Genomic DNA, 21,392 nt, shown 5'->3' on the forward strand with positions numbered 1-21,392 from the left:
CTTCAGTTTGGGTTCAAAGTATGTGTGTGTGTGTGGGTGTGTGTGGGTGATATTTTATCGTGATGTGTTCAGGATCTCTATTACAATGTTACTGTTTTGGTTGTGCTGCGTTAAAGACGTTAAATTAATTATTAAGTAAATTATTAAAGAGAACTCTCCCCCTACATTAACTGCCCTGTTACAGTACCAACTTAATAAACCTCGGTGAAGCAAAAATGTCTTGTGCTTAAGACTCTACATGAAAGTTAAAATATATATGTTCAGTGCGCATAGATATATAGTGTATATAGTTACATAGTTATACATATCAAACAAAAATCCACCACACAACCCAGAGAGTTTATTTGTTAGTAATGGATAAATTTCATCATTTAACAACAGGTGTATGTTAATTTTCGCTGCTCTAACCTTGCTGGAAAATCTTCATGTGTTCATGAGTGTAAGCTGTTTATTAATTGCGTGTGTGTGCATTTGTAGGTGGGTTATTTTAACTTTTTTCTCAAACAAGGCATTTCTCTAACAGGTGCCTTTCTCATACATTTCTCTGGTTGTGTGTGTGTTTTTTATATGCCTCTTTTGCAGTGTTTCAGACTCCTTCACAATTCTCCAACTTAAGCAATCAGTGTTCTTTCCCAAGATTGCTACCCCAAATTTTGATTTCCCACCTTAAATAACAGCATTTAGAGCTTGCTTGTGAGATTCAGGGACACATGGTGCCATCAACAATTCAGCCAAAAACTTGCCTGAACATCTCCAGTGATGGCAACCTATAACTTTCTTCCGACCGCTGCATGTGGAAAATTGGTCCAGGTCTGCTTGCACCTGCAGATACCAAAACTGAGACATTTTCATTATTATCATCAGTGTTTCACTGACCCATTTCTCTTTCTCCGGTCAGAAATACCAATTTATATCATGTATTTAAGTGTTCATGTTAATGTTGAGTGTAGGCTGCTACTTTATTGGATATGTATTTTATAATCAGGTTTAATTCATGCATCTTTTCACTGAGCTGTGGATTCAAACTGTCTCGCTTCTGATACTTTCCAAAAATAATTAAACATGTAACAATTTGTGCATGTGTGTTTTCTATTCATTACTGTAACTGTTAGTTAGTTTCTCTCTTTATTTTACCTTCTTTTGTTTACCTCTTTGTTGTGACGTGGTGGACGTCTCTAAACCATCATAAGTTCAGCCTTCAATTTCAATCCAATTATATCCTGTACGCCCGCCCTCGAACTCGTCCAGGCTTGAACTCTGACTGGTCCCTGTCCCTTCTCTTCTCACAGTGTCCTGTGTGGCCTTAAAATCTCCAGCAAATACAGTCACCAATTCAGTGGTTTCTTCTTCTCTTTTTCTTCTCTGTTGATCTTTCAGTCTTTTCTTGTCGGTTGACTCCCAGCATGGCAAATATCACGTCCAGTGCCTTCAAACAGTCATGTCACTTGTCAGGTTTCCAGCTTGAGATTCAAAGCTCATGTTCCATCAGGTGTGTTCAGACATGCTGCTGCTTGACCCTTCAGTGTTATAGATCAGTTGCACTGTCTTTTGCCTGCTGTTCACTCTTCACGTCCACAATGTTCTGTCTGCTTCTTCTCAGGGTGGGGACAAAGTGAGAGGTCAAGCTGTAAAATTTTAAGCCAAAGCCTGGCCTGTTTGTCGTCCCAATTCTGTTAATCTATCCTTTTCCGCTGTGCTCAGGTTTCCAGGTTGAGAGACATCCACCTGTATTAACACACTCAAACATTCAATTAGTATTTCTTTACTGAAAACATCCATTTGCTTCATCCGCCTAGATTTTACTCTCTCTCTCTCTGGGTGCATACTTCACACAGTCAGGCAGTTGCCTTTTATGGGCATGCAGAGTTCCTGTCACACACACACAGCTACTCACACCCAGCAGCTGCAAGGCCGTCTTCACGTTATCTATCCACACACTCAGCCACAATCATCCGCTCCTCAATATAAATGTACAAAACCAGTAGTCATTATCCCTAGAAACACACACCCTCAAAAAAAAAATCACTGTATTTAATCATTTATTCATACTCACTGTGACAAATGCAATTCATGTAAAGAAGATCCCCTATAGGTGAAATTTCCATTCAGCACGACCCCGAAATAAGCATGCCTTTTATCTAAATAAAATGAAATTACTACACCACATCTAGTGGTGAAATTCGTGCTTAATCACACCCTATATTATGATAAAACCAAAAAGTAAAACAAATGTAACTGCTTATATTATTCAATTGAAACAAGAACCACTTAAAAATCTTATAAATCCTGCTTCACACCACAAAAATGAAACAAATCATTCCCACATTTATCACTCAAACTCCTCCACTCAGTCTTACCCTGCCGACTGAAATGCCGGTCTAAATCATGCACCATTTGTCTCTTCTATATCAAGACCCAGCCAAACATCAAACATTCACCGTAATCATTCAAAACTTTATTTGTAATATTATAATCAGCAAAATCAGCATCTTAATTACAGGCATGTATCATTGTTTGCAACAATGTCTATAAAGCCGCTAATACTCTAAGTGTTTCACCGCCTCCTCATTTGCATTTACACACACACCGTCTAAAAATAGCTCGCAGCGCTGCAGCGCGCTGTCGACACACACAGCCTCCTTTCACATCAAACTCTCTTATTTTATATTACAAAGACGTCTTATATTTACAATCACTCTCAGGCCTGACAGCTTAGCACCTACACAATTTCGACAAATTTACCATAACCGCCCAGCGGATAAACCCCAGGTTTTTTGCGATCAATTCACCAGTATCAGGCTTTAACTGTTTTAAGTGACAAAGTTTTAAGTTAAGGTTACACGCCCGAAGTCCAACTTCTGCTGGACAAAAAAGCGCAGACTACCGCTCCAAACGGTCAGGAGACTCTAACTCCTAGCTTATTCCTGGATGCCCTGTACCCCACAGTTAAGCCAAACCGAACTAACCCTATTCGCCGATAGATCAATGCCGAGCATCCTACGGCAAGGAGGGAGCGTAAATTCCGGGCTATGCGCTTCTTAGCAGTCCAACTGCCGTTCTTAAAAATTTATAATACTTTAAAGCAACAATCAACACCTCAGAAGAAGTGTATGACTGACACAGGTTTAACCTTCTGACCAATTTGGGATTCAAACCCACAAAATGACCAATTCCCTATATCCTACGTGAGACTCGAACTCACTTTCACTGTTTTTTAGGGACTTCAACCCTTTCTTAAGGGACTTTAACCCTTTCAACATTCCATTTTCATTATTTCAACTTCAACTTCTCATGAGATTTTCACCAAAATCAAAACAGACACCCACCAGCAATTTCAGTGAGTAGACTTTAATTTTCCATGTCCAATTTGGCACACTTCGGATAAAATCAACAGGTAGTGCCTATCTCTTTTATAAAGGCGCCTGTCCACTCAGTTCGATTGCCGGATAACGTCTGCCCATCTGACCACCTCAGACCGTCCAAGCCTCCAACTTCCACCCCAATACCACAGGACGAGCCCCCAAATGTTACGGGTTCAAAATATTGGAGATGGATACAAGAGGAAAACCAAAATAACAACACTGGTCCGGCCGGGTTGAGTCAAACGATGATTTTAATGAACACACGTGTGGGAGATGAACACTGCACGCAGACAGCATAAGATCTCAAAATGGTGGAGCATTGCTCAAACTCTTATAGCCTCTAGAGGCCCCCACCTATTCATAAAAGCCTAAACATTCACATTCTTTCTCTCACACGGCACCTAAGCTATGACCTTGGCTCCCTGTTTATCTGCTCCTGATGAGATGGGGCAGAAAACCTCTCCGGTATATTCTGCTTTCTTCTAATCAGACAAATAAGATCATGACTCTCTGAAAACACTCTCTGAAAACACAGTAGGGGTGCCTACTGGGGTCAGCGGGGGAGCTGGCCCTCCCCATCTCCAGCTGCCTCCCTCTTCCCGCACCACTACAATCACCCACACATGCAGGGCCTTGGGGTAAAGGTGTGTCACCAGGGTGCAGGGGAAGCATCCCCCCGTCTGTCCCCTTCTGGCTGCCTGTGCCTCAATTTTATCACACAACTTAGACATTCACATTACTCACACTCTCGTAACACATACATATAGGACCTTGGGGGTGGGCACGCTACACGGCATCCAGAAGACCATCAGGGTGTACAACCTCACCCCTGGCGTCGTTGCCCACCTCGCAATTTTAAATACACGTAGACATTGAGGGCTATCAGAAGGGGCTATGCCAGGGGTGGGCAATCTCAGACCACGAGGGCCGGTGTCCCTGCAGGTTTTAGATGTGTCCTCGAACCAACACAGCTGATTTAAATGGCTAAATCACTTCCTCAACATGTCCTGAAGTTCTCCAGAGGCCTGGTAACGAACTAATCATGTGATTCAGGTGTGTTGACCCAAGGTGAGATCTAAAACCTGCAGGGACACCGGCCCTCGTGGACTGAGATTGCCCACCCCTGGGCTATGCGCTTACCTGCTGCTCTCTGTCAGGTAGCTCCATGCCCTCCTGGGTTTTAAATGCACCTTAGAACATAACACCACCTGGGTCTGGGTGCAGTTTCCCTCTCCAGGCGCAAGGGTACCCTAGACCTGGGGTATAGAGTACGCTTGGGGAGTGTGATTGTGTGTACGGTGTGGAGACATGGGCTGTGTCCCAATTCAGGGTATGCACGCTTGAAGTACGCACACTACGCGTACTACGTACGGTGCGTACTACAAGTACGGGAAGTGCGGAAGTGAGAGGCTTGTGAAATGGGACGGTCTAGCCTTCGTCGCGTTGTTCAGGTTGCCTAGCAACCATGATACTAACCGCGAGAAATGTTTCATACAGCTTTGTGTGACAGAAATGAAGGAGAAAAATGTTTTGTTGGTCATTCATTTTTGTCATGACATCACTTTGATTAGTTGAGACCACAGGACTGTAAAACATGATAGTTGGGCTTCATTTCTGTACTGAACAGTCATTTCAAGATTAGTTAGTAAATAATAATTAGCTAATGTTGTTCATGAGACTAAAGTCATCTCACTGTGGTAATGTTAATATAATATGGACAATATTATATGTATTGTCATATATATATATATGAGCTTGAACTCTGGGTGAAAGATGCAAGTAGCAGTTAATTATATTTCCTATCACCTTAAATCTTCACTCAAAGACAAGTATCTCTGACAGGGTATATACAGATGTATTATATATATGAGACAAACATTGTTCTTTCAATATGTTGGCATTACTAAATTTGGCTCAATGCTTACATATATGTGTAAAAAGAAAATGTACGAGCTGTGAAAACTGTTGGTGATAGAATGAAGAGTAGACTGATATATTAAATATTTCTTTATTGGGTGAGAAAATCAGACCATGTCATAACTGCTTTAAGTCATACAGAATAGATATCAGAGCCTTAAACAGGCCGACTTCTGCTAAATGGGTCAAACTGGGCAGAAAGTATACAAACACATAACATCCTAATAGAATATGATGTAACACTATAGATCAACTTAGCTCAGAGTATATAAAGCATATAAACAATTACAGCAATATGATGCAACAAACACAGCAGTGCTACTAATCCAAAATACTCAAAGCTTCATAGAACTGAAACAAACATTTATTTTTAGCTCTATTCTGCTGCTGATACATACTTTAGGTTTCTGAATATTAAACTTGTTGCTGCCTTTCATAGTGTGTAACTTGAAGGTAGAGCAGGGCGATATGACCAAAAATATTTATCACGATATACATTTGAAAATTTGCGATAACGATATAACTGACGATATAATTGACACTAGACAAAATCTTTACAACTCCACAACTGTATTAGTGCAAAAAAAACCCATCAATGTATTTTCACTTAACCCTTATGCGTCCCTTTTTTCACGAGGGACGCATAAGGGTTAAACAAGCAGCTGTTTTTTATGTGCATTAAAGTTATATAAGAATGTAACAGTGCAAATTCCTTGCTGACAGTTTAACCAAGAGGCATTTCCAGTGGAAATTGGCCGACATATCCTCAGCATAACCATGTATAATATCCACAAAACTTAAAAAGAGGTTATACACACACACAATACGGTAATATTATGTTGAAGCACAGTACGTATCACTCCGCGAGGCGCCTGCCTACGATAGCCGTAATGCTCCGACAATCAAATCAAGCGGTGCGGGTTCGTAGCTTAGCAAAGTCGTACTAAAACATTTGACAGATTTTCGAGCGCCTTGTACCACGTAAAATCGTTTCGAGGTCAGTAAACACAACCAGAATTCATACATAAGGCACACGGGATTATAAGGGGCACTGTCGATTTTCAGAAAAATCAAAGGATTGATTTTAAGTGTGCCATATTTTCCAAACAACACGGTAATAACGACGGCCCGCTAGCATGCGCTACCAAAAATAGTGCTTTGTTGTGTATCTGACGGACAAAAGCTAAACCAGTTCCACACCACTGAAGTTGCAGCATTTTACAAACCAATTCTGGTTCATCCGTTTCATTTAACGATCCACTTTCGCTCTTCTCATTCTGCGTCGCCGCTGTGTGCGTATGTAAACATAAGCACTGCGCATGCGCGTTTTACCCATATTCTATCGCGATATTTCATTTTCCTATCGTTGCCCAAAATTACACCGGTATTACCGTGAACGGTATGATATAGCCCAGCCCTACTTGAAGGCCCTGAGTACTTTCTCCCACACTGAAAACACTGGAATGATCAAATTACCTGAACATTACCTAATAAGACTGATTCAGGACAGACAATTAGTTATTTTAAATGTTTCTAGCAGTCCTTCACAAACAGGAACAGTCTGTCTATTCTCCCCATCTGTCAGCTGCTGCTGGCTCTTCCTCCTCCTCTTCCTCACACACTGCTGAGTTTGTCCTGGTGGATCATCAGGGGTGCAAAGCCTCACAGATGATGTGCAGCAGTGGGTCCCTCAGTCTGTCCTCACTCTGGACACTTGCAGTCGTCACACATGGAAATCAAATGTGTGATAAGCTGCAGGATTCAAACACAAGTGTAACTTATAAATACATGTTCATACTTTTATTCCACAATCAGAGAGAAAGAAAGAGAGAGAGAGTGCAGGACAGACAGACAGGTGACAGTCTCAGGTGTACACACTGCTACAAAACAGCACAAGAGAAGGAGGATTTAGTGTTTGTGTTATTACGAGTGCTAAACAAGAAGAGTTCCCAGATGGTCCAGTGGACACATGTGTGACTCCTGTGATTAAAGCATCTTTCTTTCAGCTTAACGAGTGAACCGTCAGCTCGTTCAAACACACGTTAAAGTCCGTTTGGCTCGACACCACCGAACAGAGGCAGCAATATAACATAGCTAACATTAACAGTGCAGTGAATCCTGCTTGTGCCGTCATATTCAGGACTGCAAACCGAGCAGCATCACTGACTTTCAGCTTGTTGTGTTTGTGGATATATGACTGACTTTAATTATCCATAAAATCATCACATTCTCTGTAAGATTAAGGTCAACTATTGTATTATTATATTTTAAATGCTTTAAAACAAAGTAAACGCTGAAAGTACAAACATCGCTAATGGCAAATAACTTTGCCGACATGTGGCCAACAGTAGTGTTTTAATGTTCCTCATTATTAAACATTTGCACATAAAAAAGTGACATCATATTCAGTACTTACGTTTAACAGTTTACTCTTCGGCCGCTACGCTTCTGCCGTCTGCGGCAAAATTATCCACAGTGACTGCCGCGCTATAAATTGTGGGATATGTTCGGCCACGAAGTCTACACCGCCACAGCCTTAAAATTCAGCGAAATGAAGGCCGAATTTGAGGGCCGCATTTCGAGCAGCCTTTGAATTGGGACAGCCTTCGGCGCGCCGCTGTGATGTAATCGGCCTTAAAATGCAGCCTTTAAGGCTGCAGACCCTGAATTGGGATACAGCCAACATGTTTTGTCCAAGTTGTGGAAAAAAGTTGGTAGAGCAGTCACCAAACTTCCGAACAGAACAACTTCCGGTTCAAAAGGCTACCGGATCCATCATCCAATCAGTGATGCCTGTTGTTGCAGCATTGGTACCTACCTCTTCCGGTTTGGTTTTTGTTTTTGCGCTTTTCAATTTGTTTTTGCGTTAAGTGAATTTGTTTTTGCGCTTTTCAATTTGTTTTTGCGTTAAGTGAATTTGTTTTTGCGCTTTTCAATTTGTTTCTGCGCTTTTCAATTTGTTTCTGCGCTTTTCAATTTGTTGTGCGTTTTGTGATTTGTTTTTGCGCTTTTCAATTTGTTTTTGCGCTTTTCAATTTGTTTTTGCGTTAAGAGATTTGTTTTTGCGCTTTTCAATTTGTTTTTGCGCTTTTCAATTTGTTTTTGCGCTTTTCAATTTGTTGTGCGTTTTGTGATTTGTTTTTGTGGTTTGCACTTCAGGGCCACCGTAATATTTAGAAGTAGAGGCTTTAAAACCAAGTTACCGCTGAAAGTACAAACATCACTAATGTCACATAACTTTCCCGACATGTGGCCAACAGTAATGTTTTAATGTTCTTAAACATTCGCACATAAATACGTGACATCATATTCAGTACTTACTTTTGACAGTTCACTCTTCAGCCGCTCCCTTCTGCCGTATTTTGCGTCAAAATTATCCACACCCACCGCCGCGCTATGGATTGTGGGATATATGGGGCCACGAAGCGTGCACCGGACCACGCTTGATATTTGGGGAAATCGACGGCGCATTTGAAGTGCACTTTGAATTGGGACAGCCGTCGTCGCGTGGCGGTGACGTAATCGCACTTGAAACGCGTACTTCAAGCGTGCAGACCCTGAATTGGGACACAGCCATGGAGACAGAATGTCTGTCTCCATGTTGGGTGAGTGCTGAGTAATTGCATATGAGAGCATGAGGGTGGGAATGGATGTTTGTATCTGTGTGTCCCTGTTTTTCTGTGTCTATATGTCAGGTCGGGTATCAGACGCCACCTCTCTAGGGACATCTCAGGCCCTCCATGGTATGGAGGCCTATCTCCCCCCACCACTTCCCCTGCCAGTGGCAGACGCCCTCAGACATTGGTGCATTGGTGGTTTTTTGTGTCCGGGGATGGGCGTCCAGGTATACACCAGCTCACTCCTGGTGGCTGCTTGTCGGGGCCTGGAGCCTGGGGCTTGTTCGGGCCCCTTCAGGGTGGGGTGGCCTCGGCCTGGGGCTCGGTCACTCTGGCACAGCTGGCTGCCAGTGGAGCTCACGGGCACATCACTGCAACCCCCCTGGCTTCTGCTCCGCGGCTGCTGAGTGACCCCTCATCTGGGGCTCTCCTCAGCTCTTTCTGGGATAATGGCGCGGCTGCCCCTCTGTTGGTCTTCCTTGGTCTCTTGTGTTCTGGGGGCCTCTGGATGTCTGGAGCCTGGATCTCCTCCATACCTGCTTCATGCCCTAGAGGACGGGGCTGTGGCCCCCCACACCCTCTAGCAGATCATTACATGAAAGAACCTTTTAAAAACAAGCGCGTTCATGCTCACAGGTGTACAGACGGGTGCTCACACACACAAACTACACCCTTTTTGGCTCCTACCTCAAAGCACACTGTGCGCTGTCGATCTTACGTGCTGCACAATAATGTTTAATATTTAGTATTTACTGTTATATTCACATAGATCATCGCGATAATGTTGTTTATTCTATTGCTCTCTTTTTTGCTTGTTTTCTCTTTTTCCTTTCTCAACAGGTGATCCAGGTGATTCATATATGTATTTTTTGTCTGTTTGTTTTGTTGGTTTTTGTTTTTTGCCCTTTATCCCTGTCCCTCTTCCCCGCTGTTTTTCTTTCCCTATTTCTTTCTCCCTTTTCTTTTCCCCAGTCATGTCTGTCCTGTATTTAACAAGTAAAATAAATCAAATAAACAATCAAAGGTGAATCAAATGGACCATTACGGCGAGGCTGGGATGATCCATTTGGTAAAGTAAATCCGTTGGGCATCTTTCTTTGCCTTTAGACAATAATTCTGATGGCAAAAGAACCAAACAGGACAGGCAAAAAAAGAAAAAAAAAGAAATCATCCCAAGGGTGGAAACTCCAGACTGAGATTGAGACTGGGTGCTGATCAGAAGTCTTCAGAGACCCAGCAAGAAGCAGGGACCATTTCTGGCATAGCTGACAGCCCAGGCAGTGGTTGAGGTCAAAGGTCGTGTGGTTTGGGGCCCTACTAGTCATCATGAGAAGATTCTAAAACCACAGCAATAACCATAAAGCTGCATTGGAAGGAGAAAGTGAGGGGTGAATAGAGCGCCCTCCTCCAACAAGAGCGTGCCAAGCTCCAACTCAGCGACTGCAGAGCAGACTCTGTGCCACCGAAGAGGGATCATGAATGAATGCAGATGGCACCTGATTAAACAGTAGTTTTGCCTGAAGTAGTTCCATGTGTTTTTAAGCTAAGGTGGCCATTGGTGTGAAGTTAATGATCATTTTATAAATGATATGCATTTACATGACTCTCCGACTCTCCAAATATCACAAACTCTGTTAGAGTCCTGAGCATGAGTAAAAGTGACTGGAGTAATTATAGCATGCAAGCTTTACAGCAACCTGTGCACATTTTGTAGGGCAGCTAGACTGATTCTCTAGCATGTCAGTTCCTGATGCGTAAGTGCATTAGGCTCTCATTGTCTGAGTAAATATAGTGACAACAGTTGTGGGTTGTTTTGACATGTGTACTCAACTTTGACACATTGTTTGACACCCTAAAGGTAAGATTTTGAGTTCATCACATTTCATTGAGGGATTTTGATAGGCATCAAACATGCTGGAAGCGCATAAAGAATGAGGTTGTTCTTCCAGAGTTAAAATTGGTTGTTTGGTTTCCCTAATCACTGATGTGGGCACAGTAAAGATATTTTACACCTTTTAAATGGGTTGATGGCCCTAGTACACTGCATAGATAGAAAGGAAATATCTATCACTCTGTTGTAAAATTAGCTCAGAAGCATTTGATATATGTTGGCTGTGTGGAAATTCATGACTAATTCTAGGTTTTACCCCAGACTTTGAGAAGCACTAACATCAGTGTAAGTTTATGTTTGTGGTATTAATTTAGCTACAGGTTCAGACATATTCACTGTCCTTGATGGCAAACATCTGGACAGGGCAAACCAAATGGCACAAAGTAGTGTGTGTGATGTTTGGTGAGGCATGTGTGCGTCAGTCCCTAATAACACAGGGGATGAGGGTCTTTTACAGAAACGGTTAATAAATTGGGAAACATGGGTTGATGGATTTAATGATAAAGTGGAAAAATATATCACACACTGAAAGACTTCCTTTTCTAAATAACAGGTTTTTATGAAAGAGCAGCTTGATGTAACTAAGGTTGAAGTTTTCTTTGCAGATGAACAACGGAGGCTGTTTCATTTCTGTATATGATCTCATATTGTTTTCTTTTATGATATAACTGCCACCCTTTGAAAGGGTGAAGACTCAGATGGAGCAAAGATGATCATAAAATGTGAATTTGTTTTTTCCTTCTGACTATAGGGAGGATGCACATTGTGGAATTTCTTTGAGTACACAATGGTGCTGATGTTCAGTATTAGAAAAGAAATCTCCATGTGTTTTTATGTGATTCTTAATTAATTATTTTTAATTCTTAATTGTGGTATCACAAAGGGTGGAATGTGGTGGTAGATTTCTTTTCTCATGTATTAATCACATATTTAATCATATCACATTAGTTATAGTAATATCACTTTCTCACTTTACTATAGTAAGAGCACTCCTGTCACCAGTTTGTTCATTATTATTGAACTTTGATTTTGTCATTATTTATAATTTCTAGTCTTCAGCTTCTGTCTCTGTGTTTCATGGTTGCTCTTTCTCCCCTGTCAGCTGTATCCCCTTGTCAAGTTCGCATCTGTGTTATGTTTCCTGTTTTACTTTGAAAGTCTGTGTCTCCTGTCAGTGTTTCTAGTTTTGCTTTCCTTGGCTTTTTAGGTCTGATTTGTCCCAGCTGTGTTTCCCTCCTGTCTCACATTCCCTGATTGATCCCTCTGTGTATTTAAGCCCTGTGTGTTCCTTCAGTGTGTCATCATCTCCCTCATCTTACACTGTGCGTTGTGTCTGCCAGCCTGTTTAGTTTATTTGTATTTTTAGTGTAGTAATTTTGTTGTATTTAGCAAATAAGCTGTGTTGAGTGTACTTTTTTGCCTCCTGGGGTCCGTTCTTCGTACCTCGCTAAGTTAGCTGGATTTGATTGCTGACGATTTCGCGTGATCTTGGATCGTTCGGTTCTCCGAAGCTCATCCGGGACTTGCTGTCATAGCAACAGATCCGTAAGCGTAAACCTGCTTGGGAGCAGGTTTACTTTATGTAAACAGGATTAGATCGCAGCCACTCAGGTATGTCCGCTTCATTTATACGAAAGCAACAGCGATATTTCTCCACTGTTTTTCCATAAATAAATATTATCAATGTAACTAAAGATAATGCAGTATTTGATTCTTTTATTGATTTCATACAGATACATACAGGTCATTTCCTAAAAAAGGGAAATGTACTATTAATCATTCTATTTCATGTATTTGATTATTTCAGATGTAATTCATATTTTAGAGTAGTAATAATAAAACACTTCGTGTAATCAAGATGAGAGACCACGGCTATAAAAGCGAAGGTGGATTTGGGAAGTCTGTCGCAGCCATGTCCTGTCCGTTTGTACGCGAGCAAGGAAGGTGCAAGATTGATAAGGAGAGTTTCCAGAATTCAGCGTATATTGCGGGATAGACAGGATCCTTTAGCTCAGCGCGACGGTGTGCTCATAGAGAGATATCGATTTTCCCGTGAGGGTATTATTTACTTAACACTCCCTCTCTCTCTCTCTCTCTCTCTCACACTCTCTCTCTCTCTCTCTCTATATATATAGATATATATATATATATCTCCCAACTTACTGTGCATGCTTCAGTCACCCCTTGCATGGGAACAGGTAAAAGTGATGGAGTGTTATGTAAAACTACACACAAAAAACCCACAATGTCAATAAATGTCACAGTACAAAAAGCCGGGGTGTGACGAGGGGGTGCAGGACCACCACCTGTCTTTATTTGCTCTGCCCTTTTCTTGGTTGCTGTTATAAACAAACAAACAGATTATTTCAGGGTCTCTTTTCAAGAGGCTAAAAGCAATATAAGTGATAAATATTACCATTCTGTAGAATATTCTTATATTTCACTTTTACTTGTTCCCATGTTCTAGTGGGTCCTGTTGTGGCTCTAATGTGAAAGAGGATATAATGTAATATTATATAATAAATTACTTACGAGTTTAATTTGTCAACAACTTTCTGCCAGCCCCTCTCTCCTTGCTTTTGCAGCCTTTGCAGTGTTCCCTTGAGTTTTAATTAAACTCTGAAACTCCTGAAATCCCCTCAATCAAGAGTTCTTGCTCTGCTGCTGAAAAATACTGTGCGCGCTCCTTCGACATCTTCGCCGACCAATCAAAGGGTTGCCGATCAATGTTTCTACTATCGATGCGTAGCCCCTTTTAAGCCACTCAGTGATCTCAGATTACTTCATCCAGCTATACTAATCGTCAACAACAGGTGTGTTCGGAGAACCGGATTAGCGAGCTCAAAGTTGGCACGATGATTTGATCTTGGATGTGTCATTTGATCTTGGATGTAGTAAGCGAGGTACGAAGAACGGACCCCTGGAGTCTGCACATTGGATCCTCCATTCCTGCCTGCTGCACACAGTACATGACATTTATGCTCTGTCAAGTGCTCACTCATCCCACATCTCCTCCCTCTTGGTAGTCACCAATCGCAGTCTTTACATAAAATCAACAGATTTTCATTACTGAAACTACATTTCTTATTTGACATATTGATCAGGCTCATAATTTATTTTTAATCAAAGTTATAATCAAAGTTGAATTACTACTAGCAGATGTGGATAAAGCTCTTTTTTACAACGAGATCATAAAACTGGGTTTAAAACACTAAAGGCTGGATGTTAAATCCTTTTACCTGTTTGGGGACGTCAACGCTCTCTTTCTCAAACCTGTTACGACAGAAACTTTTTTTTAACTGAGATCAGGTTTGTGATGGCCACTCTACTAACTTGACAATTTTGCCACAGTTTCTGAAGTATAGCTGTGCATTTAACCCAAGTGTTTAAACTAAACAACTGCTGCTGTTGTTTAGTTTAAACATATTTAAGCGTGATAAGCTGTTGTTAGAATTTATTTAACAGGACCCTTTTCTACATAGCTGGTAACTAAGCAGGGGCGGGTCTAGCAAAGTTTTGCCAGAGGGCCAAGTAGGGCATTAACAGGGAAAGGGGGGCACAAAGAAATACTTTTCTTTCTAATTGTCATGTCTAGTGTGAGATTATTATACTGTCATATGTTATTTTAATAAAGAATTATCTGAATCTTACACCCAAAGTTTTCATCTGATGTAAAATGTATAAAAGTCCATTACTGTAATATAGTAACTATTATGTCTAATATATACCCTAGTAACCTATCCTTTTTCCTTTGGGGATGTACCATCTGTGCAGCCTGCAATTCTGTCGAAGAAAGATGTTGAATCTATTTAATTATTTTAGAAAAATACTTGATTTCTGTGTATTTGTTTTACACATGCATTAAATTAAAAAACCAGAATAGGGAGAATGGTGAGGTTTAAGTTTATTAGTTCAGTATTGCTGAACTATGAAATATTGTGAAATACTATGAAATATATATAACAGAATAGCTGTAGTGTTTTGTTTATTTAAACTTGAGGATGAACTTATACAAAATGCAGCAAGATATAAAAAACCAAAAACGTTTTATTGATTATAAAATACGCTATATCAGATTTATATTGGCAGATATTCAAATTTATGATATCGGTATCGGTATTGGCGGTGGCTGTAGCTCAGGAGGTAGAGCCTCCTCCAGTCTGCATGTCAAGTAACCTTGGGCAAGATACTAACCCCAAGTTGCTCTCCAATGCATCCTTGTGTGTGAATGTGGTTAGACAGCACTCAGTTTAGAGTCAGTGCTTGTGAGAATGGGTGTGCTTGGGAGAATGTGGCAAGTTGTATAGAGCTCTTTGATTACTCCGGGAGAGTAGAAAAGCGCTATATAAGAATCAGTCCATTTACCATCGGACATAAGAAAGTGGTATCGTGCCATCTCTAGTTTAAACTTCAAGTTCAGCTCTTGAAGGTCTTCAGCTGCTCATGTTGCAGATCCACTGTGAGCTGAAACTCCAATGAAGCTGTTAGAAAAATCAAAGTGATGTTTCAGATTAGTCAATGAGCTCATTAGTTAATAACTGTGTAAGATGGTGTTATGGTCCCCTGATCCTCTGCTGCCTACCCACCATCTATCTTTCCTCCCTCTGTTTTCTATCTTTGTCTCTCTGTGAGTGTGGCATTTGTGGTGTGTGTGATGTGCAGTGTTGGGACTAACGCGTTATTAAGTAACGCGTTACAGTAACTACGTTATTATTGTGGTAACGAGCACGGTAACTAGTTATTATGCCAAAACCAGGAACGCGTTACTCGTTACTGGGATTTAGATAGGCTCGTTACTCGTTACTTCGTGTGGTGGATATCGCGGAGCTTCCACAGATTCAATAACATTAGCAAGTGGTGGAAGCCAGCAGGTGGATGAAGGAAAAGGGAGGCAAGAGGAGAGACCCGAAGCGGCCGCCGGTCCGCGTGTCAGGTGAACTGAACTTCAGGTAAGAAGTTATGACCTGCAGTCTATCTGAGTCAGATATAAACCAAGTTTAGGTGGAGTTTATTTTCGGTATGCTGACATTTTCGTACTGCGTGCTAGCTAGCATGACGGAGTTTCTACTGTATACAGCTGTGTGGGTGCTATGTTACTGATGTTGAACTTTATTTTGTTCATACGGTTAATTATTAGAGTTGCCAACCGTCCCGTAAAAAACAGAATCGTCTCGTATTCAGAGAAAATATTACGCGTTTCGTACTGAGGTGAAAAGGAACACAGTTTGTCCCGGACTTCAGCTACAATGAAAAAGACACAAAGCTGAAGCTGCACAGCTGCCTCTTCTTCTCTCATTCTCTCCTCTCCCGTTTCTACTTCAATCACGAAACTGATCAATGATCAGCTGATCGGCTTTTCTCTCTTGTTTATTTATCGCCCACTTTGCGCCAGAAAGAGGAAACCAGCGGATGTCGCGCTAAACAACAGCAGCACGTTTAAGCTTGATCAGCTGTTGTTAGAATTTATTTAATATTAATTTCTAGTATCAGCTGATGTTTGCTGGAGCCACAGCTGTAAAGCTGCTGGTCATGATATCAGTTTGGTTATCTGGTGAGAGGGAAACATGAAGATGAAACCAGGAGATGTCCTTACTGAATCATCAGAGCTGAACAGGTGATGGAGAAACAGGTTTACCTTTTAGGTGACATGAATGAGTTGAAGGGAAGTTATGAACTGTTTCTGAGAGACAAATAACACCAGGATCCTTTTCTACGTAGCTGACAGCTGGTAACTGTGCAGGGGCGGGTCTAGCAAAGTTTTGCCAGGGGGCCAGGTAGGGCATTAACAGGGAAAGGGGGGGACAAGGAAATACTTTTCTTTATTATTCTCATTTAAAATGTCTCGCTTTTAAAAAAATAATTATCTGAGTCTTACAACAAACAATTGATAGATTGATACATATATACCATCAGAACAGTGTACATCACTGTCACAACAGTGTTTATTTTCATTCAAAGGCTTTATGATTTTTCCTATAATGGTGGGCCGGTCTCTAGTCAAAATGCCCGGGACGATTTTTTTGTCCCAGTCCAGCTCTGTATGCAGCTCATCTGCAGTCTGGTGTTACCTACATCTTCCTATTCAGAAGGCAGAATTTCCAAGTTCTGAGTACAATCAAAAGCACCACGACTGCAGTTTTTGTGTTGGATGTAAAAAGCAGGCTAGAATCATGGCGGCGGTCAACGACGGTCCAGGCGTGGGATTTCTCTCATGGAAATGTGCACATTATTTTTTCCTTTCTGTTGGTAGGTGGCACAGTGCACTTGTGGCAAGTAAGCAAGCTAGAAGACTGGCAATCTGGCTGGGTATCCAGTTACGGAAGCAACACATTAACAAGAGAATTCTGAGTAAAACCAAAGTTACTTTCCCTAGTAACTAGTTACTTTGAAAGTAACGAGTAACTTGAAGTAACTGAGTTACTTTTTTAGAGAAGTAACTAATAATGTAACTAAGTTACTAATTTAAAGTAACTTACCCAACACTGGTGATGTGTGTCAGTGGGGTTTGGCAGTTCTGGTGGTTCCTGCTCCTCCTCGGCTGGAGCACCTGCAGTAACTGATAATCAGTCCAGCACATCAGTTTGGAAGAACTTGACTCCATTTTTGACACAGAGCAGCTTTTACTTTTTACAGAAGCTTCATCAAGCTGCACAAAACAGAGGAAAATGTGCAGGACAGAAGAAACAGCAAAGGAAATCCTGTCAGTGTTGAAAATAGAAGAGTCTGTGCAGACTAACATGTTTCACTTCTAAAATACACCAGGTGTGATTTGAAGGACGCAACAAAACCACATCAGAAACACATCAGAGACTCATCACATCACTCACTGGATTATTTTTCTTTCACCATTATTTGGAACAAAGAAAATAAAACTTGACTGGTTTGTGTCATTGTGGTGCTGCATGGCCCACTTTCTCCTGAGATTCAGTTCACAGACAGATGTTCTGATAGTTTTCTGTAGAATTTGCTGCTATAATTCAAAATTGATTGTATGATTAATGATGGTGAGCCAGATGGGCCAAACCATGATACTATCAGCAGCATGTTTCATTGTAGTGGTGGCATCATTGATGGGATAAATGGACTGGTGCTTATATAGTGATTTTCTATTTTCATGTGGACTAAAGTAGTGGACTGACCAACAGACTGACATTAACATCAGAGCCCTGCTGCTAGTGTGGCTAAAAGAAAAGAGAAGAAGAGACAGTCATGTTGATATGAACATTAGAGAAACACATCATGGAGCTGAAATATGATCCTGCTTCCTCATTTGGACTCATTCACCTCAGCTGACACATTCAACAGCAGACAGGTTTTTGTAGCAGTCTGTCTCACTGTGGGAGGAGGCAGCTACCCCATCTTTGGCTCTGGAACTAAACTGTCTGTAACAGGTAAGAACAAACATTTATTTTCCTTCAGTCGTTTTATTGTAGAAGCTGAAAATGTGTTTAAAGTCAGTTTCTGCTGCTTCAGGCTTTACATGTTAGTTTTTTCATCATTAGTAGAGAATTCATCTGCAGCCATTGTTGCATAAGAAAAGCTCAATAATCTCTGAAAACATGTTTAAATCTCACTGAACAACTAAAGTTATTCTTTATTTCTGCAAATATTAGTGATGTTACAAATATTTAGGATTTGATCATCTCAGTAATTCTGCACCATCTGCTGGTTTTTCAACACAAAATCATATTAGCTGTTAAAATTAAATTAATATAAATTAACTAATATGGTTTCAGGAAAGATTTGCTTTATGTTGAAGAACAAATATTTTTTAATATTCAAACATTTATGTAGCTACTTCAAAAAGTATTTTCTGGTAAATAAAATGATGAAAACAGATACTGATTAGAAAACTCAGAAATGATATGACATATAAATTTAGGATGAATATGATATCGTTAAACTCCGATATGTATTTCTGAGATGAAGTTGTGTGTGTAGATTTGTACGTGACAATAAAAAGTTAATAATACTTTTCGATATAAATTTTTACTAAATATACTTTGTCATATAATTTGTATTTTATGACTAAAGATATCATGAAGTATATCTCATATTACTGAAAACGTTTTATTCACCATTTCAGTTTTAGTGTTTTAAAATTGTTGCTATACTTTTGTATATGAATAAAAACATAACTTAAAATAATCACTGCATTACTTTTCCAATTTTTGCACAAAAATATTTAAGAATAAATAATTCTGAAAGACAAATATGGTCTTTATGGTAAAATATATCAAAGACAAGAAGAATGGAAATTTTATCTGCTGAATTGAATTTTGTGAAATGATATTTAATTTTATTAATAGTACAAAACAATATGAAAAAAGATGAATTTGTTTTTGGACAGAAGAGTATCTCTGTTAGAACTCGTGTCTAAGGACTGATATGGAAAATACATTTTCACTTATATAAAGACAAATGTATATATTTTAAAATCAGACTGAACTAAACTTTCTTCAAACAATAAAAAGCAAACACATGACGAATTAAAATGAAATGAATTTAATTTGACTTTTAACAACATGCTGAGTGTTCCACATGTGAGCCATGATGACATGAGGTGATGACTGTGTTTGATATGAAGCTGAATCCAGTGTATGTAGTGAACTTTGTGCTGTATTGATGAGTAGTTTAGTGATCAGAGTCCATGTAGTTTCCAGGATCAGACTGAATGCAGTGCAGTGCTGGAAGCTGCTGCTGACTGTGTGAATGTGTGTCTGTGCTGCTTGTTGCTGCTGTCAAACTTCAGATGAGCAGGTAGTGAAGCCCGTGGTGAGCGTGTACCCAGCAGCATCCAGAGCCCACCTGGAGGGGAACAGCTCCCTGCTGTGTGTGGCCTCAGCCATGTTTCCTCCTCTGGTCCAGTTCTCCTGGAAAAGACAGAAGAAGAACGGCGGAGAAGCGGAGGAGCTGCCCCCTGCTGAGGGAGAGCAGCTGGAGCTCAGAGAGTCGGGACGCACCATTGCCATCAGGATGGTTGATGGGAGTGATTCTGACACATATAAATACAGCTGCTGGGTGAAGCACGAGGGGGGCACAGTGGAGGCCCAAACACAACAAGGTAATGAAGGCTTGGTGACTGTGTTCAGCAGTGATTCAGCTTCATGTGGAGATGCTGTCAAAGAGAGCAGAGGAGCAGAGGACTGACATTTATCACTGCAGCTCCAAACATTTGACTCCTTTTCTGTTTCAGAGGTTCCAGCTCCAGCAGCCTCCTGTCCTCCAGAGAGAGAGCCAGCAGACCTGCCAGCTCTGCAGCCAGCTGACTGTAAGATCACCTGCTGCCTCTCTGCATGGACAGCTCCAATGTCCAATGAGGGAGCTGGAACAAGTTTAGGGACTTAAAGTTGCACTAATTGATCAAATCTTCATCCAACAAGCTCTGATAAAGCCACTGTACACTAGCTGCTCAGCACCAAACAGCAGACAGACCATAATATGTCAGAGATCAGTTTGTTAGCTGCTTGTGGAGTTCTTCTGCCCCCAAGTGGACACAAACACTACATCAATTCATCCACTTGAAGAAGAAGCTGTGACTGTTTCTATTTGGACTTTTTCTCCTTGATCTGAGAGGAATAACCCGACTGTCTGTCTGTCTCTTTGTGTCTGTCTGTCCTTCAGTGTCCTTCCAGTCTCAGTGCAGGGTGAAGCTGCTCTGCCTGCTGTACACAGTGCTGATAGTGAAGAGTCTGGTGTACTGCTGTGGACTCTCGCTGCTGATGATCCTCACAAACAAGGGACCGTCCACCAACTGCACACATGCTGACTGACTGTTTTCTGCTCGCCTTTTCTCACCATCAAATCTCATCAATTCATCTCATTCATCACTTTGATCAGTATCACAAATGTTAGTTATGATGTGTTGTGCTTATTTTGGCTTTTTATTCAATAGTTAGAAGATCATCTGAAATAAATACATCTTTACATGTATTGTTACTCTGAGTTAGAATTCTTTTTGTACTTATTGTGATTTTTATTGTAGTAACAAAATCATCAGGTATATTTTTATCACAAGTTTTCTGTTTGATTTGCTTTTGGTTGATTTTCAAATGTCAAACAGTGTAGTTGTGTTTGTAAGTGTGAATAATAAAGATTTCAAGATGAAGAATTTGATTCTACTTTCATTGTGTGATAAACAACAACCCGTGTGAGTGAAGCACAAACTGACTGTATCCAAACTTGCTCTCCTGCAGCAGACGGGCTGTGTGGGTTTCTGCTCTGCAGCCTCCACACCGTTAGCTGTGGCTTTTCACTTTAATAACACAATGACAGTTACAAGCATGAACTCTGCTTAAAGAATGATTGAATAGTCATAAAAGGCGTTGAACCCCCTGCATTCTACTCAGCTCCCATGCTTTACTATTTGACCTGAGTTTTTCATTCTGAGTCAGGCTACGTCCACACGTACACGGGTATTTTTGAAAACGCAGATTTTTCTATGCGTTTGCACCTTTCGTCCACACGTAAACGGCGTTTTCGGTCACTGAAAACGGAGATTTCTAAAAATGCCTGTCAGGGTGGATATTTTCCAAAACTCCGTTTTTGCATTTACGTGTGGACAAGGAAAACGGAGAAAATGCAGCGTCAAAGGTGTGCGCCTGT

The 21,392-nt window shown here is 40.8% G+C and overlaps 2 protein-coding genes across 3 annotated transcripts in view; one reads left to right on the forward strand and one right to left on the reverse strand.

The window, feature by feature from the left end:
• LOC100704393 (zinc finger protein OZF) overlaps nucleotides 1-21,392 on the reverse strand; it is an 883,579-nt gene that overhangs the window by 278,901 nt on the left and 583,286 nt on the right. The window lies entirely within an intron of this gene.
• LOC100694125 (uncharacterized) lies at nucleotides 17,952-20,726 on the forward strand. The gene is made up of 4 exons (XM_019347542.2): nucleotides 17,952-18,178; nucleotides 19,540-19,851; nucleotides 19,984-20,058; nucleotides 20,412-20,726. Exons 1-4 carry the CDS (start codon nucleotides 18,040-18,042, stop codon nucleotides 20,558-20,560), a joined length of 675 nt encoding a protein of 224 aa, XP_019203087.1. The 5' UTR covers nucleotides 17,952-18,039; the 3' UTR covers nucleotides 20,561-20,726.

The sequence above is a fragment of the Oreochromis niloticus genome, linkage group LG18 (genome assembly GCF_001858045.2).
Source record: "Oreochromis niloticus isolate F11D_XX linkage group LG18, O_niloticus_UMD_NMBU, whole genome shotgun sequence".
Taxonomy (NCBI): domain Eukaryota; kingdom Metazoa; phylum Chordata; class Actinopteri; order Cichliformes; family Cichlidae; genus Oreochromis; species Oreochromis niloticus.